This window comes from Numenius arquata, chromosome 6 (assembly GCF_964106895.1).
Source record: "Numenius arquata chromosome 6, bNumArq3.hap1.1, whole genome shotgun sequence".
NCBI lineage: Eukaryota > Metazoa > Chordata > Aves > Charadriiformes > Scolopacidae > Numenius > Numenius arquata.
Window position 1 is genome coordinate 31557305 of NC_133581.1, and position 27127 is coordinate 31584431.

Genomic DNA, 27127 nt, shown 5'->3' on the forward strand with positions numbered 1-27127 from the left:
GGCATCAAGAATCAGATTGATCCTCCAGCAATGCCGTATTGTATACTTGTGTTAAAGCCTTGAATCCCAGTTACCTTTCCTTTGCCCACCCTCCCTGAGTGAAATCTGATCACGTTGGTTTGACCTGTGCTTTACTCTCCTTGATCATTCCCAACTGGTAAGCTTTTTATTTATAGAAGAAACAAGAAACTTCTGGGTTTTTTTGTATCATTGTCACTATTGAAAATATTACACAAAATCAGTCCCAAGAATAATTCCAGGACAATTGCACCTGGTCTTTCTTCAGCTCAATATTTCAAAACAACCTTCCCCGTCCTCGCCTTTACCTTTCTTCTCTTGTGCTAATCCCCATTGCTTGATTATAATCAAACTGAATACAACTAGTTTCTTTGTATCCTTAGTGTCTTATATGATTCCCATCATATCCACCAATGCAGAGAAGGTGACGGGCCAATTCAGTTATTAGAATAAGAAGAGGATAAACATAATGAAAATATAAACACTGCAGTCACAGATACCTAATCTAATTATTTGGCAAAGACATATGGCTATACCTTACTTTTATTAAATATACTTACAACACGGGCAGCAATGTCTGTCTTCAGTTGTATTTCATGATCTTGCAGTGTTTCTAATTTTGCTTCTATACCAGCAACAAGAGATTTTTCTTCTTGGTTTTCCCTCTCTTTTTCCATTAGACATTTAATATCAGAGAACTTTCCTTGCATCATATTCTGAATTCCTTCCCATCGCATCTTTTCATACTGCATATTTTTCATGTCTATCAGAAGTGGTTGCTGGAGTTCTAATTGAATATGCTTTACGATGTGGAATATATGTTCTACTTCATTCTGGACATCTTCCTTGTTTACACACTGGAGACCAGAGACCAAGTTTTGAAGAAACTGATTCAATTCCTCAACATCTTTCTCCACGCTCTTTATTTCTTTCCTCTTGGATTCTTTGAATGGTGTATCAAAGACCTCATTTTTGTTTAGTTGATTTTCTACCTCCTGGGTTAAGCACAAGATTTGTTGAACTGTCTGGAACAGAATCTGTGCAGATATAAGATTCTCAGCAGGAGAAGAGCTGGAGGCATCATTTAGGAAGTTAGCTTCTTTTCTTACAGTGGATGTCACAGTCTGGATTTCATTTAGCAATGCTTGAATCTTATCCCATTCCCTAACAACATTATCAATGCATCTTATCTTCCCTTTAATTTTATTTTTAATTTTAAAAAATTTAGTTTGCAATTCATCCGGCTGCAGTGAGTCCCATTTTAGACCTACACATTCAAAGATTTCTTTGTACTTTATTATTTGTGACAAATTGGACTGAAAAGCTAATACTTTTTCTCTCAGTGCTTTGCATTTATTCTTCACTTCCTGCCTGGCACCTAGTAATTCACCTTCTTCAAGGTTCATTTCACCATACTGTAGATCGTTAAGATCTCGCTGCAATGAAGTTATTCCTTCAGCAAACTCTCTGTAGACAGCTATCTTTTTTTCTACTTCATGAAGTTTACTCTGAATTTGCCTCTGTGTCTTCCTTGCTCTATTCTTCAGACTTCTTAATTGATCAATCAAAAATAGTTGTTCAGACAGGCTCAGCTCCCCAGCTGTGACCTGACTCTCTTTACAGTGGGATGAAATAAGCCCTTCTATTTCCTGTATGTCCTTTAAAATCTCCTTTAAAATGGCTTGTTGATTGAGTAATTCTGACCACGTGCTGGTTTGGTTCATGTCAGGCCTACCAAGCATCTCAGCATTTCGAAGCTGACAGTGAACTTTTTCTATTTCTGCAGTAAGTCTTTGCCTCTCCTCCAGCTGGAGCTCTAGGTGCTGTAATCTTTGAGCTGATTTTAAAACAAGAGCCTTGTACGAGTTCTGCAATGTTTCTAAAAGGAAGGTCATATCGGAGATCTCCTCTGGATTCAAGTTGGGAACGATGTGCTGGAGCCCATAATCCAGTGACACAATCACAGGCTCTCTGTTTACAATTTCCGTGCTCATAAGCTGACAACTTCTGATCTGTGATTTAACATCACTGGGGAAAAGTGCTGCTTTCTGATCAAGAGAGGACAGTGAATCTTTAACCCATGAAATATTTTCTTTCAGCCTCTTCATCATCTCATGTTTCATGAGAGCAGGACCAGTAATCTGAACACCCTCTTGAGGAGCTTGTTGTGCTGATAATGCTTCCAATTTGCTCTGCAAATCATGTATAGAGTTCTCCAAAGCTACCTTCTCTTGATCACTCCAAATTCTTTTCATCTGCAGTTCAATCCTTCTTTTTAATAGAGAAAGACCATGTTTAATGTCCTGTAGCTCGGTGGTCCAAAGTACAGGGTATTTGGCTTTTCTTTCAGATGAGGAATATAACTCTGCTTGTAAATACTGTTCTTGTATCAGCCTCTGAATATCCTGTGCTTTATTCATAAGCAGATTAAATTCATCGATTTCTGCCACGACCTGATCATGTTTCTTTTGCACTGTTTGTTCCATGTGTTGCCACCATTGCTCCAGTTGCCTCATTTGGCTTTCGGTTAACACTTTATCCATGCATGTTAAATGCTGAGATAAACTTTCTTGCTGAGTTTTCAACTGGTTTAAGACATCTCTTTCTTTTCGTAAGGACTCTACGCATGCCTTAATTTTCTCCAGAAGAACCGTGTTGTTCATAGGACCCCTGCCAAAAATACGAGTAGCGTTTAAAAAAAAAAAACAAACCACCAAAAACTCCCCTAAAACATTGCCTAGACACATTTTAAAAATAGAATTTCACTGTTTAGAGAACAATTCACGCACTTTATTCACTTAATCACACGTATCTTTCAATATTCTCTCACAAATCTCCTAACCACCACTGCAGTACCATTATGTCTTGCTTATCTGTACAGCATTAGTTATTTCTAGGTATCTCTGCAGGAAAGGCACATAATAATCTATATTCTCTAAAACTACAGTATATACTAATATAGCATGCATCATTTCCTCAAGAAATGTAGCCTCCCTTTAAAGTTAAACTAAAAATTTTTTCAAAATCAACAATAGTGTTAAAACACCTCCATGTAAAATAACAGCATTTTATTGTAATTTCTGATTTAAAATGAAGATCAAAATTATGAGAAAAACTTAAAAAATTCCCATTCATTCAAAATTAATTCGGAGGAATTTACCTACTCATCTTATTTCCAGGAGTATTTTGAAATTCCCACCTAAAATACATTTAGCAACTAGGTTTTAATTCCATTTTTTCTCAATCTCTTTGCTGTAAATTAACAATTTTATTGATTTTTTTAAAGATTTTTGAATTATTGTAATACATCATTAGGACCCACAGACTAGCTCCACGTGTTGAAGGCTAATTCATAAAAAGTACTAAATATTTTGTGTGCATTGGTTACTTCTGAATTCATAGAATAGTTTGGGTTGGAAGGGACCTTAAAGATCGAGTTCCAACCCCCCTGCCATGGGCAGGGACACCTCCCACCAGACCAGGTTGACCAAAGCCCCATCCAGCCTGGTCTTGAACACTTCCAGGGATGGGGCATCTACCACCTCTCTGGGAAACCTGTTCCAGTGTCTCACCACCCTCACAGTAAAGAATTTCCTCCTAATATCTAATCTAAATCTCCCTTCTTTCATTTTAAAACCGTTACCCATCGTCCTATCACTCCACTCCCTGATCAAGAGTCCCTCCCCATCTCTCCTGTAGGCTCCCTTCAGGTACTGGAAGGCTGTTATGAGGTCTCCCCAGAGCCTTTTCTTCTCCAGGCTGAACAATCAATTGGTACTGTAGACTTATTTATTGCCACAGAATTCTTCCTATCAAATAAGGTTAATTTTCAGAGTAATAAGATACTTTGCTCAGAAAAGAATTAGAACATAAGTCCTTAAAGAAAAAAGAGTATTTCACATCTGTGATATTTTAGCAAAAGTATTTTCATATGGCTTTTAGGTAGGTTTTTAGCACAGCAATCATTTCTTTCTTTTGCCTAAAAAATAAAAAGAGTAGATGTTGCTAAAGGACAGCGGAGAACCACCAGAAATGTGTCTGTTGAAGGCTGTTTAAATTTACAAACCTATGAGAATTCTCTTGCTACCTACACAATAACAAGATGGATAAAACACCGTACTCTTGTCTGAGCAAAATTGAATTATGGCACAAAACTCAGTCTAGGACCATATTTGTTCTGCAACCTTAACAGAAATGCTCAACTCTACTTACATTTTTATGTTATCTTTTTCTGTGGACAAATTTTTCATTGAGGACTGCACAGCAGACAGATTTTTCTGGTACTCATTAATTAAACAGTACTGTTGTTGCTTCACTGCCTTAACAGCATCTAGTTCTTGAAGCAGCCTGTCCCAGCAGGGCACCACAGGCTCGGGGGTTTGTAGCTCTGCTCTGTTTGATCCTGTTGCATTGGGAAATGCTTCTTGACTAGGACACAAAGATCTTGCTTTCCATGTTTCCAGTTCAGTTTGTAAATTCTGCAATCAAGGCCACCAAAGAGGGAGAATTAGAAGAGGATCTTAAACACTTTCTGCTTTTAGCACAAACTACAGTTAAATGCTGATAGATCTACAAACATACGCTTGCTCAGTCGCATGCAAACGAGCATGCCTGTGCACATCATGGAAGCACGCGTGCAATCATAGGTGTATCTACTACTGCGATCTAGAAGGGCAGTACAAAATACGGTATTTACATGGACATATTTGCATTAAGGAAGACTGTAGATTATCTGGTAGGCAAGGTAGACTAATCATAAGGGTACATGCAACAATTTTGTTTTGGCTAAGTGAATCATAATTCTGTAAGTGTATCACTCCATTAACAAAGAGGAATGGCTTTGCAATTTCCATACCTCCAGCTCTTTTAGTTGTTCATTTATGAGCACAATATCCAGTTCAGCTACTTCATTTTTCAGCTCATTGACCTTTTCTTCCTCTTCAGAATATTCAGTGTTTACTTGCAGTCCAGGAAATAGTTCCTTCTGGACAACCACTTCTGCACCTGTGTCCTACAATGCAAAACAGGATTCTTATTTCCAAAGGTCCTAAAGTAACAAATTTTCTGACTGCAAAACTTTGCTTCACATGTTTAAGGCATACTTAAATCCTGCTGTTGCTTCCCCCACAGCCTCTGTGGGTCAACCAGGACCCAGAGACTGGAACCTCCATCACTAACCCCAACCTCTGCAGTCACGCTGGCTTGCAAGCAGTGCTCAGATAGCTATGAAATCTCTGCCCATCATTTTAAGTTTGAAACTTTGATATTCCCACCTTGAAATAACATCTTCCCTGCACCCACCTCTGCTACTGATAAATTCACAGGTCTATCCTGTCTTCTCCCCCTCCTCCTTAGACATTCATGGACCTTTAACCTCTCCTCACATCCACATTCCTTCTGCTCAGCACCCGCCTTGATATACTGCTGTGTCCTTCACCAGGACCATCTCTCCAACTGTTCTTCACGGGGCGACTCACGCATGAAGCAGCTTGGCTGTGACACAAAGCCATGGCTGCTACTGCCACAAGTGCTACCCAAAATCAGGGATAAGATGAGAGCGTTATGGAGCCATGTCTCAATCGGGGTGGGGAGGAAGGGAATGAGGGACTCCAGAGCCAGTCCCTGGCACTGCCATTGAGTCCCACAATGACAGAAGGACAAGTCATTTGTGGTGTGGCCAGGTTTAACAGCCCACCAGCTGAGCTGAGGTCACTGCCCAAGTGGATGCTCTTAGCCACCCCCAGTTCAGATGTAAAACAATCTTCTAAATCACCTTCAGCTATTGCAGACAAAAACATAAATGAAATGTCACAGGCTTATTGGGTTCCATGGCAATATCTTAAAAAAATCTTTCTGTATTTCCCTTTGCCCAGTACCTGTCTGTGTCTGGTGTAAACTGTGATCTGTTCCACGTATAGACTTTATGTGAGTGAATGCATACAAATACACAGATCTGACTGTAGCGTGAGCTTCTCCATGGTACAAACATATCAAATGAGGAACAGAAGAAATTCTTGTTTGATAAACTTACTGTATTGCTACTTTTGATACTATTTTACCAGGAAGCAGCCAGCTATCCCTGCAGCCATATCACTAAGCAGTCATTGTCATCTCTCTCTCTATGGGTCATGAGCTATCCAAAATATACCTGCTTACAAGTGTGGGAAATACGTATATTGTAGCATATTGTAGATATTATCAGAAAAGAATAATTTTATTTATTTGAACATTTTGGGTTATGTTCAATCAAAACTGAAGGGGACCACTCATGAAACAGTCAATCGGAGAACTTTTCCACTTCTCTGTATACACACCCATAACAGCTGTATCAATTCAGAAATAAGATTTCATCTTAAGAGACTTTGGAGTGCCACAGAACTGAAGTAACCAGAAAAACTCAACTAAGCCATCAGAGGACGAAATCCACTTTACCAAACTGAAATATAAATGCTTTAAAACACACAGAAAAGTTAAGTGCTCTGACACTAAGAAAAACCTCAAGAGTGCTGCGTACATGTTTCGCTGGTTTGTACGACGTTCTCAACGTACACCGTGGCACTGCCTCCCCAGTCACACAGACACGTAGATAGTGTCAAATCTCCCCACACAATAGTTTTAGTGTTTCCCATAGTGATGCCCATATACAAGAATGGCTGGAAGGAGGATCTGGGGAACCACAGGCCTGTCAGTCTGACCTCGGTGTCTGGGAAGGTCATGGAACAGATCATGCTGAGTGCCATCACGAAGCACGTACAGGACAACCAGACAATTGGGCCCAGTCAGCATGGGTTTATGAAAGGCAGGTCCTGCTTGACAAACCTGATCTCATTCTATAATAAGGTGACCTGCTTAGTGGACAAAGCAAAGGCTGTGAATGTTGTCTACCTAGACTTTAGTAAAGCCTTTGACACCATTTTTCACAGCATTCTCCTGGAGAAACTGCCTTCTCATGGCTTGGACTCACGTACCCTTTGCTGGGTGAAAAACTGGCTGGAGGGCCAGGCCCAGAGAGTGGTGGTGAATGGAGTTAAATCCAGTTGGCGGCTGGTCACAAGTGGTGTCCCCCAGGGCTCGGTATTTGGGCTGGTTCTCTTAGTATCTTTACCAATGATCTGGATGAGGGGATCGAGTGCACCCCCAGTAAGTTCACAGACAACACCAAGTTGGGTGGGAGTGTCGACCTGCCTGAGGGTAGGAAGGCTTTGCAGAGGGATCTGGACAGGCTGGATCAATGGGCCGAGGCCAATGGCATGAGGTTCAACAAGGCCAAGTGCCAGGTCCTGCACTTGCATCACAACAACCCCCTGCAGCGCTACAGGCTTGGGGCAGAGTGGCTGGAGCTGCCTGGCAGAAAAGGACCTGGGGGTGTTGGTCGACTGTGGGCTGAACATGAGCCAGCAGTGTGCCCGGGTGGCCAAGAAGGCCAACAGCATCCTGGCCTGTATCAGGAACAGTGTGGGCAGCAGGACTAGGGCAGTGATCATCCCCTGTACCTAGCACTGGTGAGGTCACACCTCGCATAGTGTTGTTCAGGTTTGGGGCCCTCACTACAAGAATGACATTGAGGGGTTGGAGCGTGTCCAGAGAAAGGCAACAAAGCTGGTGAAGAGTCTTGAGCATAAGTCTTATAAGGAGCGGCTGAGGGAGCTGGGATTGCTCAGCCTGGAGAAAAGGAGGCTCAAGGAAGACCTTATTAGATACTAAAAGGAGGTTGTTGCAAGGTGGGGGGTCAGTCCCTTCTCCCAAGTAGTAAGCAACAGGACAAGAGGAAACGGCCTCAAGTCGCACCAGGGAAGGTTTAGGTTGGATATTGGAAAAAATTTCTTCACTGAAAGGGTTATCAAGCGTTGGAATGGGCTGCCCAAGGAAGTGGCTGAGTCACCATCCCTGGAGGTACTTAAAAGATGTGTAAATGTGGCAGTTAGGGACATGGTTTAGTGGTGGACTTGGCAGTGCTAAGTTAACGGTTGGACTCTATGATCTTAAAGGTCTTTTCCAACGTAAATGATTCTATAATTCTGTGGTGATTGCTTTGTTCTTTAAATGCTTTTTAATAGTACCCCATATGATCTTCTCCATAGTTTTTCCATGAACCGAGATTAGACTAACCTATAGTTTCCTGGGTCTGCCCTCAACCCCTTCTTGTAAATCAGAATAACATTGGCTAGCTTCCGGTCAGCAGGGACCTCCTCTGATTCCCAACACGTTTGGGAGATTTTGTTGCGGTTTCCAGTTAGAGTAGATGTGCAAGTCCCAGGTAAGACCTGCCAATGGATACGCCAGCTGTGGACCTGCCTATAGATTTAACTGTGAAGATTAGATCTGGGCCTACCTTCTGTTTATGAACATGGTGACCAAGGATCAGCAGTCATGGGGCACTTGTGATCTAACACCCTTACTCTTTAAGAAGAGTCTTCATTTAGTAATGTACTTTGTTATTGATTCTCCTTTCTCTATTTTATTTCATTTATTTTCTTATGCTGGATCACCCTTGGATTTCAGTTTTCTGATCTCACCTTTGGATTTCAGTTTTCTGATCTGCCTTCCTTATGATGGCAAAGTCTATCACAGCTAACTATAATAACATGGAAAGAAGTTGTATTGCTTAACAATTTAAAGAGAAACTCTAAAATCACGAAATAAAGACTGTTTATGATGGCTCTGAAAACCAATAGTGCTCTTTTGAACAGATCCACTGAAAAATATGATGTGGCTAGCACTTTGGATAAAATTCAAATCTACCATGGATAGAAAGCAGAACTATACACAATGGTCTTGATTTTGATGCCTGTTCTTTTATAACAGAACTTCAGCTGAAGGCCATGTGGAAACAAAAATTCAGTGACTCTGACAAATGTAGCTTGAAATAAGAAAATGTGGGTTACCTCATGCGCAGAAACTGGGGGATTAGGTTCCAGACCATCTTTCTCAGCTGCTGCAGATTTTAGTACTTGACTCTTCTGGCACACCATTTGTTGGACCTGCTCTACACCTTCTCTGTATGACTGATTCCCGGCATCACTACATTTCTCCTTTTGGTGTAAGAAAACCAAAAGAAACAAGTAACTAAAAAGCCCTAATCAAGCCTGCTGAACAGTAGTTACAGTGCTTGAGATGACAAAGTTACTAAGCCCATAATTACAGTTAGATGAGGAAAACCACAATTACACCTCATAATTTATTGTGGGCAAGGTTATGGCAAAGGAAACCATTTAGAAGAAGCAGTGCTGTAATTTTGTTGTAAGTTTTTAGAAAAATTGCAGATTGCAACTGTTCTTCCTCTGAACTACACTATTCATGTTGTGTTATTCTAAGCATGGACCTTGAACTATGTACCCCTGGATGCAGCCTTGAATGCATTTTTTAAAAGGTTTAGCTTTTTCCTGAGGCTCCAAACTTGTACTGTAGACAGCGAATCTGTGGTCAGACATCCAGCCAATTACCAGGCACAATATTTCCATGGGCAGCCCATGCATTTGCTGTATATACATGTCGAGGTATTTGCCGTATATACATGTCGAGGTATTTGCCGACTGTAAAGTTCTGCCTGAGTTTGTTTATCATCTAGGGACAGATGAAACGCAACTGCCACCTACACAAAATAAAGAATAACAAATCCTTACAGCATGACCACGGTGGAGAACACAGCATTAGGGACTTATCCATGCTGCATGGATATCTGAGCTAGTGGCTGCAAGTCAGATAGGATATACACCGAAAGTAGCCCACCCACAACTCGGGATGAACAAATGAACCCCAATTCTCAGCAAGCTCATGAGTGCACGCTGTGCTCCATCTTGTCACAACTACACTGCTTTCAGCATCTCACACAGTTTGCTACAACTGAATTTGTCTTCTCTGTCTTCTTTACAAAACCCCTTCAGGGAGGGGATTACAGCAACAAAACCCCTGTTAGCCTTTTCAACTCCAACAAGAACTTAGCCTCTTCCCACTTATTACGGCTCCAGCTCCAAAACGCTGCCCTGGTTTGTTGAAGTTCCCATTGTCCCAGGGTGCAGCACACAGGACACAGCATTTCAAATGCAATTTCATATGTGCAAAGTAAATATGTACAGAAGAAATCTAAATAAATCAAGAAGACTCAAGCAAAATAACAGTATTTAAGCAAAATGGTAAGAAGACTTCACAATACCTCCAGGTGACTTGGAATGCAATATCCTCAGCAAACCACTTTGTGGCAGCCCACAGGAATGAAAAAAAGTAAAATCCCTCCATACTAATTTTAAATGTACAAGAAAGGTTTCAGAGTTAACATATACTAAGTACACAGCACATCAGACAAAAATAGCCTGGTGTAACTTGAGGGGTTTTTTTATTTACTTAGTAGTACTATGTTCTACTGCAACTAAACTGTATACATGTACCCTCAAATTCAATCACTCTTGTGTAATCTCATGTTCCAGTTACCTCTGCTGAATGGGTTTCCTTTCTTGTTTCAACACCTTCAATACCAACACCATCCTGATGCCTTTCCAGTTCTGCTTCACCACTCTGAGCCGCATTGTCCAGAACGTCCTCTTGGACCCTATCACGTTTGTCCATACCTGGGCTCTCTTTATCAACCTCCCCCTGATTTGAAAAATACAAAGTGTTTACAACCAGCAAAAGTCACAGTCCAAAAATCTAAGTCTACTAAGGAACATCACATTCCACAAACTGTCTACTCTATCTTCAGCTTAGCTTAATGAATGAAGGAAAAGGCTGAGGTAACCCAAACCCAGGGTCTCTTGGAAACACCTACTCAGATCAGTTTGCTGTATCAAGACCTTAATCACTATGAAACAGTTGCAGGACAAACCAAACAGGAGTAAGTGCTCACATGATTTTTTAATACTGTCATAGAAGCTTCTGCTTAGACATATTTGGCAACTCTAACTATTCATCTTGCTCCTTCTCCAGGAATCCCAATATGAATGGTTTCCACTCTGATATTTTGATGGTCATCTCTCCCAGCTACCGTTACCACTCAATGTTCAGGTCAATGAGGGCATTCTCCGAATCGTTCCCTCAGCTTTGCACACATGAAGTCATTTACAGTGTGAAGGTCCTGAGGTCCCCCTAAAGATCAGTGGTTCCAGGTTAGTGACCTCTCATTACCTACCTTGTGCATGCAGGTGACAAAACCTATTGAAATTACAGGTATGTTGCAGGTTTTGCATCATGGATAAAGGGGGTCCAAGCCCTCGGGGCTTATAGAGATCATCGGATTGATCTCTTGCACACTTCAAGTGAGCAAAGCTGAGGGGATGATTCGGAGAACATAATTTATCATTCCTTTCATCAGATAAGGAAAATAAGCCTCTGTAAGACTACAAATTTTAAGGAATTACATATGCATTTCTAGGGGACAGACAAACAAACATACATATATATATTGATATGTATTAGAACATATTTGTCAGGTACCTGAACAGTCTGCCCCAGTCTGTCCTTGCTTTGACAGACACCCTGCAATGGACTGTCTGACAAAAAGCTGCTTTCCTCCAAAAACGAATCATTTTGCTTCTCTTTCTCTGACATATTTCCATTTACATCTTGACCCTAAGAGAAATGATATAAAAGAAAACCTGCTTTTGTGACTGTAAACATTACATTTTAATAATTCTTGCCATTCAGAGATCTGATGTTATTTATGAAAACAAACAGGAGATATATTGTGCTGCAGTTCTAAACAAGTCTTACTGGTTTAAAGAAGCTCTCCAAGTTCTTTGGCAGAGGCATATCTGCAATTTTTTTCATCTATACACCTTATCTCTTTGTTTCCTTACCAAGGATACCTGCTCTAATTACGTACAAGAGAAGCTATATGCAGGTTGTGTTTAAATGGAAAACTCCAGTTTTGAATACACATTATTGGCTTGTTACAGACTTGTTATAACAAGTTGAAGGGGTTCTCCACATCTTTGATTTACACATGTATATTTACAGAAGGCTTAATTTTAATGAAATTAAGGATGTAATATAAGATGCAATATACAAAAGGCATTTGAGAGACAGATGACTCTCTAACCAGTTTTCCACTGCCATTATTGTCAACAAATATGCTCACATCATGAATTTCCAAAGACTCCTTGAACTCCACTGCTGTGGGGCTCTCTTCTGCAGTGACAGGAGTATCAGAAGTGATTTGTATCTCTCTCTTCAGCATTGCATCTGCCTTATCTTCCATTTGTATTTCATTACCAAGCTCATCTTTTAACTCAAGGGCTTTACTGAAAACATTTTCCTCCTTTCGCTTGACATTTTCAAGTCTTTCTTCCAGACTCCTGTGTTCACTCTGAAGTGTTTCTATCTCTTCCTTAATAAACTTCTGTCCTGGTGAAGAGGTGTTTTGTTTAACAGTTTCTGCTAAAACCAAAATCTTCTTTAACGTGTCTTCGCATTGACTAAGAGGTGCTTGTTGTTCCTTTAAACATGAAGAAAGCATTTTATTGACAAGTATCTTCACTCAATATACTTACTACTAAGATCTAAAGCAAATCACTAAAACCATAAATATTTGTTGTGAACAATAAACTGTGCTGAAAAGTGCATGCAGACCTGTTTGCTGCAGAAAATCAAATACTAAACCAGTGATTTTAGCCAGCCATTTTTGTGAACAGAGGACACCTGAAGCTGTAAGCATTATGTCAATGATAAAATAACCAGATAGTATGTTGTGAGGTGCATAGCAATCTTTCCAAGTTCTGAACTCAACTCCCCTCTCCTATTCCTTTTTACTTGTTAGAGGTATAGCAAATTCTGGAGGAAGGGGAATTGCAGTGTTCCAGATTTGAGCTATGTTTTCAGCTTTCAGTAGCTCTCTGCGCTCACAGCTACAAGACTGTTATCCATTCCATCAAAGTGCAAAAGTATGTCTACTTATGCATGAAGGACAGTTCTTAAAGCTGAACTTGGCTCCCTGACATTTTCCTAAGCTTTCCTAAGCTAACCAACAACACTGAAGAAGACTGTGTGCTTGAGCTAAGACAATTCTAGCTTCTGTTCAGCTGCCAGTAAAGGTCCATTCAGTTCATTAAGAGTGATTTTAGGCCTACAACTATCTTGATAAAAGGAAGACCAGATACACTTTATATTTTAGAAAGGCTTCTTAGTTTTTCAGTTTGACACCATTAGGAACTCTCTTTAATAAATGTGATGGTCTCTACAAGCCCTTAGGGCACGGACCCACTTTCTCCATGATGCAAAACCTGCAACATACCTGTGATTTCAACTGGTTTTGCTCAGCTGATGGTTGTTGCATTGCTGAACCTTCACAATCAGTAAGCTTCTCAGAGAGAGTTTTCAGATCAGTGCTCAGGCCTCCTACCATATCCTGAAACTGCTGGTGCTCTTGAACATGATTTTCCAATGTCTGCACTATGGTCTAGAAACCAAGGAGTTTTTAGGATTAGTCCACCATTAACTTAAACATATATAACTCCTCCACAGACTGCCACAGCTTTTCTTGGACCTCAGCAGCACAAAAAAACCTTGCTCATTTCCCAGAAAATACCCAGCTAGCCACAGGTGCACAGAAAATATCTTGCCCCTCTTCCCTTGCACATCATGGATTCCACCATGAACAAAATCTTCATCAGTAGAGGAAGCAGAGGAGTTATCATTCCATAAGAATATACTTCTAAAAGGGATGTTTTCTATTCAAAATGGATGAAAGATTAGATGTAGAATGCCACATAAAGTGCAAATGCAATCTGCACTAAACTGGGTGGAACCAATAACAAACAAGATGCAGAAAAAGCCATTCATCCTTTCAAAAGGAAAAAAAAACAACTACCATGGCTTGGAGATTACAGGAACAAATGCTTCATATTATAGATATCTGAATCTGTTTATACAAGTATAAAATGTTATTCTTCACACTTACCTAGGTCTCAGTTGTTTAAACATTTACCCCTCTGCAAAGCACAAGGCGGTGGAAAAATATGAGCTTCTGGTGCTCTTTTTCGCATAGTGACAGAGAGAGGGGAATTCCCCGCCCTTTTACAGAGGAACCTTCCCCACTCCCAGTTTTACCCATAAACTTGCCAGCTGAATGACACTACAGGCAAACAGTAAGAACTGCAATCAACAAGTATACCAATAATCTCCTAAGGAAAGAGGGAGGTTCCAACCTGTAGCTGGCTAAGCAGATTTTCATGCTGGTGTTTTAATTCCAACCATTCCACCTTTGTGAAGCAGGGATCTCCAGTGCGATCCTGTAGGTGATCTTCCCGGCTTTTCAATTCCTTAAATCGGGAAGTTAAGCCTTCTGCTTTCTGCAAGAGGTCAGCATAGTTTGTCAGCTGAGCTTGCTTCTCCTGCAAACCAGGCTGAAGGGCAAAACCTATTTTCTGTTGCTGTTTCTCCAGTTCAGTTAGAGCCAGTCTCAGATCTTCTTTGCTTTGCTCATATTGCTCCTCGTTGAGCTGAAGTTGCTCCTGAGGGCTAAGAAAAAATACTGCGTTTAATAGTATTTTAAAAAATTTTACTCATCACCTAGAAAATGTCAAATTGTGAACAAGTCAACCGTTAGAATGAACTTGAGCATACGGAATACCTTTCTTCAGGTTTTAAATTACTGATCAGCTTTAGACCAGAATTTTCAAGCTGATGAAAAACACTTAAGTTATTGCTGCTGAACTGGACTTAAATGCAGAACAAGCAATTAACCCTCTTAAACCTTAACCTATAAACCCATAGTTTCCAGCATCTGAGATGTGATGCTTATGCTCTGTATTTTTCCGCTTTTCATTACACCAGAAGGTCCATTTAAAAATGACAATATGTCTATGAATCTATTTTCCTTGACAACGTCTCTTGATAGTCTCCTGAAAGGGAATGTTCTGTGGAAGATACACGTTGCACTGGTTGAGATGGAGGTGGGGGAGTGTTTTAGAGATACAGACAAACAAAACCAGCATATGCAATATGGGTCACGTTAGCACAGTCCAGTGCCTACTTTCCTGACCTTGACATTGGATTTCGATTTGTGTGCTTTATAAGTGTGCATACTGATCTGCTGCAGGTGAACCGGTTGCTTTTGTTCACAGGAGTTATACAACTGTGATCAGTGAGACAAAATAACATTTGTATGTTCACATTTAGTAACGAAGCGCAGATATTTTTCCAGATGGAACTTAAATGCCAACATTTGAAAATATGGTCTCACACAAACAAATCCAAATAAATAAAGTCTGGTTATAGTTCTTTAAAGTACAGCAGGATAAAGGCGGACAAAAGCAAAGCTTAAGTGTTTTGGGTTTTGCCGCTCAAGATTCATATTTTTTGGCAAATGATAAATAAAGCATAGGCTCACATACATTAAGTACTCTTACTTCAAGTTCCCTATTCCAGCTTCACACTGCTGCCATTACCATGTTGCATCTGTTATTCACAGGCCTGATGCTTCAAGGTCCTGAGCATCTCTTCAGGCATGCTGAGCACCTCGTCTCCTGTCTTCAACATAGCGTGAAGAGGGTGCTCTGCATTCTGCTCTGCTGGATTCAATATAGTCAATGCTCTATCCTTCTGAACACCACTTGTATTGCTTGTACCGACTGCCCAGTAATAAGAGAAGGCAACTGAATATTCTCAAAAATACTTGTTTTTAATAATTCATTCCCTGGTCATTTTTCAGAAAATATACAGTAGGCCTGCTCTAGCTTTCATTGATCTCAACAGCAAGGTTCCCAGTGATTTCACTGAAAGTAGGTTCAGGGACCTTATGGCAAACAAATATCTTGAAAGTGTCTGCCTGTGCAAAATCAGAACTTCAGTTTAGGTTTACACAACACAGCTGGAATCATCTGACATGTTTTAAAGGACCAATCTGGCTCTCAGACACCGCTGCCACCGCGCCAGCGACACTAAAGTGTCTTTGCTGACTTAACAATACCAGCTGCCACAGCCAAGAAAGCCTCTCATAGAGCCAGAATAAATGAGGCTTTAAAAATTCTACTTTAAAAATCCAAGCCTCCCGGATTTACCCCAAAACTCTCTTCTGAAGTAGTATGAATCTATGCAAAGGTAGATCCCAACTCTGCTGGGTGACCATGTGCCTGGGGCACAGAGCTCAGATCACGCTGCAGGGAAGGGCTGCCGCAGTGGTTAAATCAGTACGCCCCCACGGTGCAGTCTAATGAAACAAGGAGCAATGGGTGCATGTTTTTTTGTTTTGTTTTTTACAAGAGTGGCTGAGTTATTTCAGTATCAAAAGGGAATCTGAGGCAAGCTGGACAGTCCTCATCAGCTGCGCTGCCACCCGCCTTACACCTCCTGGCTACACCCCCCACTTGATCGTTCAACCCAAACCACGATCTGCCCTTCCACAACACTGCAGAAATACGAGTATTTTTGCAGGTATCTTGTTCTGTCCCAAAAACCCCACAAATTCAATGGAACTGTTGCAGGAAGAAGAGAAGAAAGTCAATATAGCAGTGAGTGATCTGTACTGCCTGTTGACAAATTCCACCTTACCTTCTATATTCAGTGGCTAACCGACAGGTGATTTCCCACTGGTTCTGGAGCTCAGAAATAGTCTGCTGAATCACTGACTTATGTTTCTCATTTCTCATTAAAGTTTCTCCTAGAGCTACCATGTTCTGTATTTTGGCCTCTCCTGCATCTTTGAGAGCTGTGATTTCCTGTATTAAACAAGAAGCGGTACATTTACAACTATTTTTGGTTACAAAATAAAATGTATTACCAATGATTTTTTTTCATGCTCTGTACACTGCTATGCAAGACAAAAGAATTCTCTTCCCAATATATCACATAACTGATATATAAATGGATCACCTAGTTTTAGAAAGTCTGGGATAATGAAGCTGATTCATTAATTATTCTCTACATAACAAAACCAATATTGTGCCGACAAATAAAAAAATGCTGCAAATGTTAGGGAGAGATATTTGTCACAATACTACCCCCTTCCACAGAACGAAACATGTAAATCCTAGCATCCTCATTTCTGCCTACTCTGTTAGGAGGCCTCCTAAGCAGTCAGAGAGAAGAGACACCAAAGAAGACATTGGGGACTGAGAGATCCACCCAGGCAGTGGAGCACCCCAGCACAACGGCACTGCAGGATGCCTGAGAAGCCACACACAGGTGTCAGAGGCTCCCTGGATGCCCCAGCTGCATTACTGACCTCCCTCTCCACCACTGGAGTAGGCTATGATGAAAAGATCCACGGCCACCAGCACCTTATGAGTTCAGTGCTGTTCCGTCCAGAGGTGCAGCAGAGAATCTCATCCTATTTGAGTAATAAACTATGCAAAACCAAACAGAAATCCCAAGACCTCTCCACCCCTCAAATACTTCAAACCCACAAGCAATGAGCAGTGACAGTATCTTTTAGGAGGTGCTGACTCATCAAGCATTCCCCTGATACTAGCACAAGCTGTGAAGTTGAAAGGAAATATATTTAACACAATACCTTTATCTGATTAATCCTTTCGTCTGATGGCAACTCACTTTCCTGTGAACACAGGTTAACAGCCTCCTCGAGCTTTTTGATCCAGCAAGAAACATCCTGAGCAAGTTCTTCAAAATTTTGCCCTTCCACTGGAAGTCTCTCAGTATTCCCTGCCATTTCACTTACATGTGTTATCAGTGTCTGATATCTACTAATAAGATCACTGGCTTCTGAAATGGTTTCATCTTCTGTCAACTGAGCCTCCCTCAAGGAATTTGCTAGCTGAGCTATGGAGTCAAATGGTTTTCTGAAAAGTGCAAAAAATTAATAAACATCTATTTGTTGTAACAACATGGAGCAATCTTCTTTAGAAGACAGTTCTTAGATAGAGACCAAAGAAAATGATACCTCTGCATTAATAGTGTTTTATGGAAGTTTTCAAGTTTTGTCTCATCTTTTTTGATCTCTTCTACTTTTGCTTCCTGAGCAGTGAGCCATTCTTCCAAGACTGTGCTGCTTTCTTCAAGGCTAAAGGGAGTATAAATACAGACACAGGTCAAAATGAGAGGCACTATATGACTAAAACCTGCTGACAGCGGTGTTTTGCTGAAAAAGTAACATAAATATCATGTGCCTGATCAAGCAAAGTTTTAAGCACAAGCTTAATTTTTAAGTATCTCGGTTCATGTCAGTGAAACTATCCATAAGCACATACCCTCATATAAAACCGAGTCTGTTACAAAGTGAAAAAACACATGAAGCATACAACAAAACACTCACTACCCTTTATTAAAATACCATCTTTAATAAGAAGCAGGGTTGTTTGCCATTCACTATGGCTGTTTAATAATGAATCATTTATATCACTTGTGATTAAAATGTCAGAAACTACATTAATTCCCTACCTACTGAGCTGCTGGAGAGAAGCATCAAGTTCCTTTTCCCGTTTTTGACATTTGGAGATCAATCTTTGGAGTTCTGCTTCTTGATCTCTCACATGGCTGTTAAGGTGGTTAATGCTTGCTTTGGGCAGGTAATGCTTCACTTTATTCAATAAAGTTTTAACCTCTTGGATATCTCGGTCTTTGCCTTCAGATGTTAGGAATCGCTGAATAAGAGCACAAACACAAGATGCATTTGTCAAATTTGCTGTTGTATAATAGAAAACTGTCACAAGAGTTTATCATCAACTCCTGTTACCTCCACCAACATCGTTTACAGCAATTCCAGTTCCTATATATGTTTAGATATATAATATATATATGTTAATTCATAGTTTGCTGACTATTCTGTTTGCAAATGGAAAAGTTGCTGTTTGTAGAAAAAAGAGAAAGTGAAGTAGATGACTTGGATTTTCTTCTCTACAGCACAAATACATACAGAAGAAATAGGCAAGCAGCATTCAAATCTAGCACTGACATCACTGTCGTCTTCTGCCAAGTATCTGCGATGGCTGCTTGCAGGTGGCATTCACCAATGCAGGTGAATTCACGCCCAACAATAAACTCCTGTACAAAAAAGTAAAACTTCAAGAACAATCAGTTTTAAAACCAGAACATTTTAATGCTTTACCTTTAGCCTCTGCAGCCTTTCTTCCAGTATTGTTTTTGTTTCTGAGGTGTCAAAGCAGTCCTTCAAAGACAGCTGAGTGCTGCTGAACCAATCATTAAAATTCTTGCACTGGCCTGAAAAAAAAAGACACATTCCAATTTTCTTCATTAATTCTATTCTGTAAAAGAAAGTCCTATCTAACATGAAGGTTTCAGGCAATTTGTAATTACATTTATCAGCGCTACTGTCAAAGGCTGCTTTTCACTACAGACCACGCGACAGAAAATGCTGCAGTCCATACTTTTTTTTTACCCAACTTTGACAATAAAAATAGCTGTTCACTTGGGAGGGACAGTCTGCTATACATAGCAGTTTCAGTAAACAGGATCTGGATTAGTCTATTGGCCACTTTTCTAATTTCCACACAAACGACTATCACTCAAAAACTATTTGAAGATGAGACTACCTTCGGGCCTAATTCTACACCTGCACAATCCTATGTCTGCATAAAACAAAAAGTAACTAATAACACCATTCATTCTCATAACTAAGATTAAATAAAAAAGACTGGAAAAAAGGAAAAAGCTTGATTTCTGTATTTTTAAATTAAGTGTTCTGACATTTGTTCCTGGATTACACTTTATACATCTTTTATCTGTTTTTAAATGCAAAAATAAGAAACAAAATACTTTGATTCAGATTGAGTGGTTTGTTTGAATCAAAAGCCATTTTCATGCAAATCTTTCTCTTGTTCAGAACCCTGAAGCAGTTTGAGAGATGGAAGCAGCTTCAGACACCGAACCAAAAGTAAATTAGTCACATAACCTTTAAGAGATTATGATGGTCAATGCAAACCTATAAAGCTACATAAATGTGTAATGTGTTCGCTTACGGTTCAAAACTCCGATAAAGTGATCTTGAAACACATGTTTCTTCTTATTAAATAAATCAGTGACACATTGAAGCTGTTTATTTAATTCATCCACATCAGGACAATCTGTCTCTTCTTGGAGTAATGTCACATGGTGCTTTTGTTGCAGAATTTTCTGGTGTATCTCCTAAAGTTAAAAAAAAAAAAAAAAGATAACTGTTAAAAAGAAAAACTTGAAATGCAAGCAGAAGTTCACTGAGCAGAGCTGCTTTAGTAAAACTAGAGTTTTGCAAAAGGTTTTATTCCTGCCTATGTGTCAAAATAATTTCTTAAAGTATATTGACATTAACAAGGCAATCAATCAGCACTAAACTCTCCTTGAGTAGTGTGTATACATCTGTACGCATACATAATCACACATACATTCACTCATGTACATTTTAGCATCACACAGAATAGATATGTGCAGTGCACAGTAATATAGTATGTTCTAGAGCACATCATACCTGGAAGCTATAATGCCTTAGCTGACATAGGCACTATTCCACCCCTAAATGCCTTACTCTGTATGTCAAGTCCCTTTCAAGTAGGTTGAAAGATAACTCGGAGTGAGCTGGGAGAATTAATTAAAAGCTGTATCTTTCTTCCAATGCCTGTGATTTCAATGGTCTGACACCCAGAATGGGCATAATCCACTCACTGCTCAACAGGGGGTTTAAATCTCACCAGCCTTAAACTTCCTGCTCAGAGCTCCCCTTGCAGATAGTCTCAAGTGGCACAAAGACAACCTCTGTGCATTACCCAGTCTTAGAAGAGATACAACTCAGTACCCCCAGTACTGCTTCAACGTACCTTGGGTGGTATACTGTTTTCACGCCCATCACTAACCATATCCAACAGCTGCAAGGGTTAACTAACTATATCTGATAACACCCAGTGAAAAGAGCCTTTTCATTCACGCTTCTGGCAGCTTAAGGAAATATTCAAGCCAGGCTCTTCACTTGAGTTATTCCAGCAGTTTACAACATACACAGGAGAAACACTTCAGAAGACTTGCCCAGGAGAGAAATAATGAAAAAAATTATAAAATAAAAGATGCATAACTTGTAGTACGCTACCTCTAATTTAGTAAAGATCTCTAAGGTATCAGAAGGAGACAAAGCTTTTAAAAGCGATTCAGTCATTCCAATTTGTGTCTTGGCCAGATCAAGGTCTCCTTTTAGTTCTGCTGTATTCACGCTGAGTTCACTGGTCCCCCGCTTTGTTGACAAGAGCTCTTTGATTAGCTCCATTTTTTGCACAACAGATGATCTGATGACCTTAAAATTGGAATTAAACATACGTAAGAAATTATTCAGGATTGATTTCCTAGAATATTACAGAACTCCAGGATAGACATAAAAAGCAATGAAATGATCTGAAGTCCAGATGTTTCAATCACAGCTTGTTCCAGTTTCCTTCCCTCCCACTCCACAAATTGAAAAATAATAGTATTTAAGCCCTGCTTATACTGAGGAGGAATGATCTCAGTTCATCTTTATTAGCGATGCATTTACTGGTGCTGCTTTACTAATAAATTTATTTGTCAGTCTACTCCAGTATACTCTCAGCTGGATGAAGGCCTTACATGCACTTTGGCTACCTGGAAAAAGAGGGTGTCAGCTCTCTGTAACACACCTTCCCGCAGTGATCCCACCAGGGCAAATTTCCCACAACGATCCAAAAAACAGGCAAGGACAACAGAGAGGTGAGGAGCTCTGGCTCGAAACTAGTCACTAAGGAGCAACAGGTCCTTAACCTCATCCTTAAGGCTTCCACAGATTTGCATGAGACGGCAACTCAATGGGATCATGGCCACATGCTGAAACACCACCCCCAAGGGGCTCAGGGCATCTGGTGCTCCCGAGGAGCGTAGTGTGCACAGTACAAGGTTGTCAAGTCCTTTCCTAAGCTCCTTACATCACTTTGCCCAGTGAAACTCAGAGGAGTTCACTGCCTGCTGAGGATAAACACACAAATAGCCAAACCAGGTCAAGCTAAAGGTGCATCTGACAGACTGGGAGCAGATGCTTCAGGAACTGGTATTTATATCAAGGTAGGCTAACGTCTCAGTGGAGAAGGATGTATTCTTTGCTGTGTGAAGTTAACACAAAAAAGATGAAGGTTTCCTTGCAACATCCCAAAGGAAAACATCGCAGTAAACACCACTTTATACAAATACCTACATACTACCAACCTACATTAAGCCACATCCAGGTAACAGTACAGTTAAAATAGACAGCCACCAAGCTGTCTCTCATCCCCCCAAAGGGATGACGAAGTCCATCGTGCCTTGTTCTTGGCCAACAGCTAAAAGCCAGTTACCACTGATACTGGCCTCTTTCAGCAGGGTCAGGTCTAAAGTCCCTAAAAGGTACAGGACTGAGAGAAGCCTTTGTGTTTAAAATGACAGGCTTGGTTCTAACAGCTTGAGAAAGACAACAAATGAAATGTCACTGCTTACAGACAACAAAACACCTCCAACTCTCTTTGGGTACATTTAAGTCAAACCAAGAAATGATTATGGCAAAGACGATACTAGAAGCAGGGCTGTAGTAACTGGTACCGGCGTATTAGCTGTAAAAGCTTCTTCATACCTGTAGCTCCAGTGGAGGTTCATTACTATTCAGAAGTTCTTCTATCTCAGCCACCGTGTTGTCAAATTTCTGGAGTTTCTGCTCTTGGACTTTTAAGCATGCCTAAAGGTGAAAAAAACACATTAGTAACTTTGTTTTCCCCTAAATTAAATTTCCATGTTTCTGTTAGAAAATCATATTACTAATATTCTGATTCTGCATTTTGGCATATAGAGCTCCCACATCTGGTTGATTTCCTGATTTTCATTTTAGCAATTCATTTGTTGATACAAATGAATAATACAAAAAATACATTTGTTTTGTATTAGAGTAAGAGAGACTCTACGTTTCTCAGGCAAAGCAGTTGTTAATGTAAATCTAGCAGAAATTTAACAATCAATTATTTTACTTCTATATTAACCCAAGTAAATTTGCAGGAAAATAATCTAAATTTTGTATTTATTTCTTACTGCTTCTATTAAAATGCACTTATTTAATGTAAATCCTTTGTATACAAAAAGACCTCTACTCATTTGAATGGATTTTGGAACAAACCAGTAATGTGAAAGTAAAATACCGGCTTCAACCTATGAAACAGGATATATCTAAAATAGTCATTCTTTCTCATATTCCCAAATCGATATTCCAAACTCTCTCAGGACAAAGTATTCCTTTGCAGTCTCTATACAAGCAATCATAAAAACCCATTCACGTGTTGCAGCCCTTAAAAGAGTTCCCATTTGCATACTGGCTATAAGGGAAAGCAGAACTTCTCTCACATCATTTATACTGAAATCATCTTTAAATACACATTCAAATAATTCATTACTCTGTTCTTTTGCGAGAGGCTTCTTGAAAGCACATGCACTGGTGCTCTGCTGGGCGGTCACAAGGGACCCTGGGTTTCAAGTCTATGTAACATGATACATTGCAGCAGTTAAGGGGTTTTTTTTGTAATTAACCTTAATGTAGAGATGTGTCAGGATCAACAACAGAAGAAATAATAATAAATTGATAAGCAAACCTGATGCCCTCTGCACCTTAAATCACTTTACAAAAATGCCAATGCACCGGGTTCTCTCTCCTCCTATTCTACTTTTATAGTAGCTCATGGGACACGTGGTTTCTCTCTCCCTTGCCCTCTCCTCCCCTCTCTTTTGAGAACACCAGTCTCGCGTGGGAGCAGCGGAGTAACCTCAGCACAGCCCTTCCTAAGGACCAGTAGAGGCAGGTTGGGGCATGGTCACATCGTGCCAGGCTTCAGCAGTTTCCAGGTAACAATGGCTCTTAAGACGCAGTTGCCACCTTGTGCATTTTTACTGAAGCCCTCAGGGACCTGAACCTCCCAAGGTAAATTCTAACAATGCAACGGTAAAGGCAATAATAATGTGACAAAATATGTCCCTCTGCACAGCATGGATACTACTGTTTCACTGGGAAGATCTATATACAAAGAACACCTTGGCTTTTTATCGAACTGCAAATTAAAACAAATGAGCAGCACTAACAGTAGCAGTCATGCTGCAAATAGCCTGAATAAAAAAACGGGGCATTTGTAGCATGTAAACACTAAGAAAAAACTGCCTGCGTATTTTCAAAAAAACGGATATGGGATATATTTATGTCTCATTCCCACTGAAGCAGGAATTTATTTTTGTTTAGTAGATACTGGCTATAACCACAACGAAGCAGCACAGCTGGTCGATTATGGTCCTAAAGTCAGAAATTAAAATAATTACACCTGTATGTAAGGCTCTTCAATGGTATAGAGCTAGTGCATGTGTTTTTACACCCAACTGCACCCCGATACCAAGAGTTAATGCTTGGTAATCTGTGCGAAAGGGGCATGGGTAGCCCACGGTCTGCTGCTGTCTGCCCATGTGCAGCCCCTGGAGACCCTCAGCAGCCAGTCACTATTAAGGGGCTGCATTAATTTACATTGGGGAGCACACCAGGACAAGGATCCCAGGAGCAAATAAGCCACCTCTGCAACCTCTTCCTGAGCTGTGCATTGCCCAGCCATTTCTGAGGCTCCAGTATCTTCACTGATAGGCAATTTCTAAAAAAGAAACCCTAATCATTAGCCTATAAACACTCTCTTCCCTTTCTTCTCTAGGCACAAGGAAACGTGCACTGCTGTACTCCAGACTACAAGCTTTCCAGGTCTTCTCTTTGCTGTGTGTTTGTACAGCACAAAGGAATAAGGGTGCTGTTGTAGTCTAAAGCAGCATTTGCAGTGTTGCATTAATTTAAAACAATTTAATATGCACATACACTATCTATTTATTAGTTTCAAAGACCTTTATTCCCCATACATTATCCAATATCTTCAGTGGCGCTACCCACGCAGATACAATTGCAAATGTTACAACCTCCTCTGCTTTTGCAGCGTTGATATTTCTATGCAACGTGCACGTTTATAGTCTGAAGTCTGTATCACTACAGTATAAGTTAAGGGTAAAAAATTTCCATTCAAATTACCTTCAATTGCGTACGGTCCTCTTCAGTCAGACAATGGTCTTCTGCATTCTCAAGTTCTGCATTTGCCCAAGCGTTGATTGTGCCAGATAAACTAAGAAGTTTGTCCCACAGAGCCTGAGCTCTTCCCAAATTATCACAGTAGTTTTCAGTCTTTTCATTGATCTAGCATGAGATTTATACACAGAAAATACACACAGATTTCAAAAACATTGAGGTATATTCTAAAAGCAAATGCAGCATAATAAAATCTGAGCAAGATGAAACCACCCACAAAAACAACAAGCGCGACATGGGAAAAAATCTCATGTGTCTTCACAGTGAACTGGTCACAGAGAAGATATTTAAATCCCTGCCACACATGTCGCCAACCATACCAATCACAATGGCAGCTTGCCAGTTTTAAGGCAGGTTTAGGAAGGAGCCTCGCTCATTAATGTTTATCTACTCTCAGTAAATACCATCTAATCTCAGTATTGATGCACTGCTTAGATTGACAGTGGCAAACACTTCTCACCAAAAGCACCAGAATTGTAATTCTCCAGATTGTCTCCAAAGTCTAAATCCACAGAGGTTGTTACGAAAGCTTACAAATTCATGCAGAAAGCACAAATACTGCCTTTCTGCATTTCCTGGAATTATTTACTGTCAAGGAGTACCAATGATATAAACTACCTGAGAGACCAGAAACATTATGCCAATACACACTCTGCAAGCTTTGCTCTGGTAAACACTTGGATTTATCTCTTAAGAATGTTTGCCATATTGCATTTAATTTATTCCAAATATTACACACCCGTCAGAATCAATTATTATAATGCATAACAGATAAGACCACCCTGATAATTTACTTTTTACATACATCCAGCCATCTGTCCACAATAATGTTAGCCTCATTCTCGAACGGAGGCTCCTCAAAGCTCCTCATTTTATTGAGCTGGAATTGAAGGTTTTTGCAGATCTGATTTATTTTGTCTACATCTTCAGAGCGATCATTAAATTCCTCTTTTGCCTCTTCAATCTGTGAAAAAGACCAAATGGGTATTTATAAGCATGTTTACTTGTGACTGTTTATTCAGCAAAATATTTTTAACTGATGTTTTAACCATTCTTTTTAAGTTAGAGAAACACAGAGCATCACACAAAATTATCTATTCTATACAATATGTCAAGACTAGGAACGTATCCTGTGTTGTTATATCCCTCTCATGCTGATAGGAACATTTCCCTGTTAGAAATCCATATCATTCTGTTGTTGGCTGCAAAATAGCTGAGTGGGAGCTATGGATAATGTATTTCTGACAAAGAGAGCCAAAACTACAGTTTGCTTTAGAAGTCGTAATCACAAGAACCAAGGGGACTGAAAATCCATACACAGAACCTTGGTTATAGAAATAAACAATGTACAACGTAATAATCATCTGAGATACTATTACAACTATAAAAATTATATCCTGGCATTCTGATTCCCAGGTTTTGAACTACTTTTTAAGAAGAGCTTAAATACTATTTAAACATAACCACTGTCAAATACGCCACTGCCAGAAACTGAAATGTCCCTTTTTCCTACTTTCTATTTAAACACTAGACGACTTCTTTGTGCTTAATTGCAACGTCAGTGTTTACAAACAACATAGTAGCTCGCTGGAAAAGAAACACTGACCTCTAGTGTTAGGCAATTTGATATTAAAAGCTCTCCTTATTTTCCAGAGACAAGCATTACATCTTCTGATATATAGATACTGCCAGCCACTGAGATAAGGGGAGGGACAGCAGAGCAGCACTCACAAATCAGAACAAGGCAGAGAACCTTCTCTGTTATTATTTTATATAATTAAAAATAATAGATCATCAGCACTCAAGCATGTGCCTTGCACTGTGCCGCTGCTATTGCGGGCTGCAATTTCCAGTGTGGGAGTTGCAAAACTCAAGGTGAGGAGGAAGGACTGTTAACAGAGCGAGGGGTCTCCATACAAGCAGGTGCCAGGGTATGCAGATGATCTCCCCCACAGCAGGAGCCTGAAGGTTGATGCCAGAGGTCTCACTGGTGAAACCAAGGAAAGACCCTTCTTCAGCTGAAGGGGGGTGGCGGCACACACAGCCACCATCCCATTGCCTGAGGAAGAACCTTGCTCACGTTCCTGCTTAAATTTCACCATCCCAGGCACTGCCTGA

General features: G+C 40.2%; 1 protein-coding gene across 1 annotated transcript in view; it reads right to left on the minus strand.

Annotated features, from left to right (window-relative positions):
• The window catches only part of SYNE2 (spectrin repeat containing nuclear envelope protein 2), a 197690-nt gene that overhangs the window by 113123 nt on the left and 57440 nt on the right, over positions 1 to 27127 (minus strand). The window contains exons 32-50 of the mRNA XM_074149900.1: positions 25815 to 25973; positions 24956 to 25117; positions 22496 to 22597; positions 20978 to 21178; positions 19881 to 20046; positions 19010 to 19122; positions 18343 to 18545; positions 17846 to 17965; positions 17459 to 17744; positions 16498 to 16664; positions 14154 to 14466; positions 13241 to 13405; positions 12089 to 12445; positions 11446 to 11580; positions 10447 to 10608; positions 8904 to 9050; positions 4874 to 5029; positions 4231 to 4496; positions 579 to 2688 (exon numbers count right to left, since the gene is read on the minus strand). Of these exons, the coding sequence (XP_074006001.1) occupies positions 579 to 2688; positions 4231 to 4496; positions 4874 to 5029; positions 8904 to 9050; positions 10447 to 10608; positions 11446 to 11580; positions 12089 to 12445; positions 13241 to 13405; positions 14154 to 14466; positions 16498 to 16664; positions 17459 to 17744; positions 17846 to 17965; positions 18343 to 18545; positions 19010 to 19122; positions 19881 to 20046; positions 20978 to 21178; positions 22496 to 22597; positions 24956 to 25117; positions 25815 to 25973 (5490 nt within the window). The remainder of the gene's footprint in view (positions 1 to 578; positions 2689 to 4230; positions 4497 to 4873; positions 5030 to 8903; positions 9051 to 10446; positions 10609 to 11445; positions 11581 to 12088; positions 12446 to 13240; positions 13406 to 14153; positions 14467 to 16497; positions 16665 to 17458; positions 17745 to 17845; positions 17966 to 18342; positions 18546 to 19009; positions 19123 to 19880; positions 20047 to 20977; positions 21179 to 22495; positions 22598 to 24955; positions 25118 to 25814; positions 25974 to 27127) is intronic.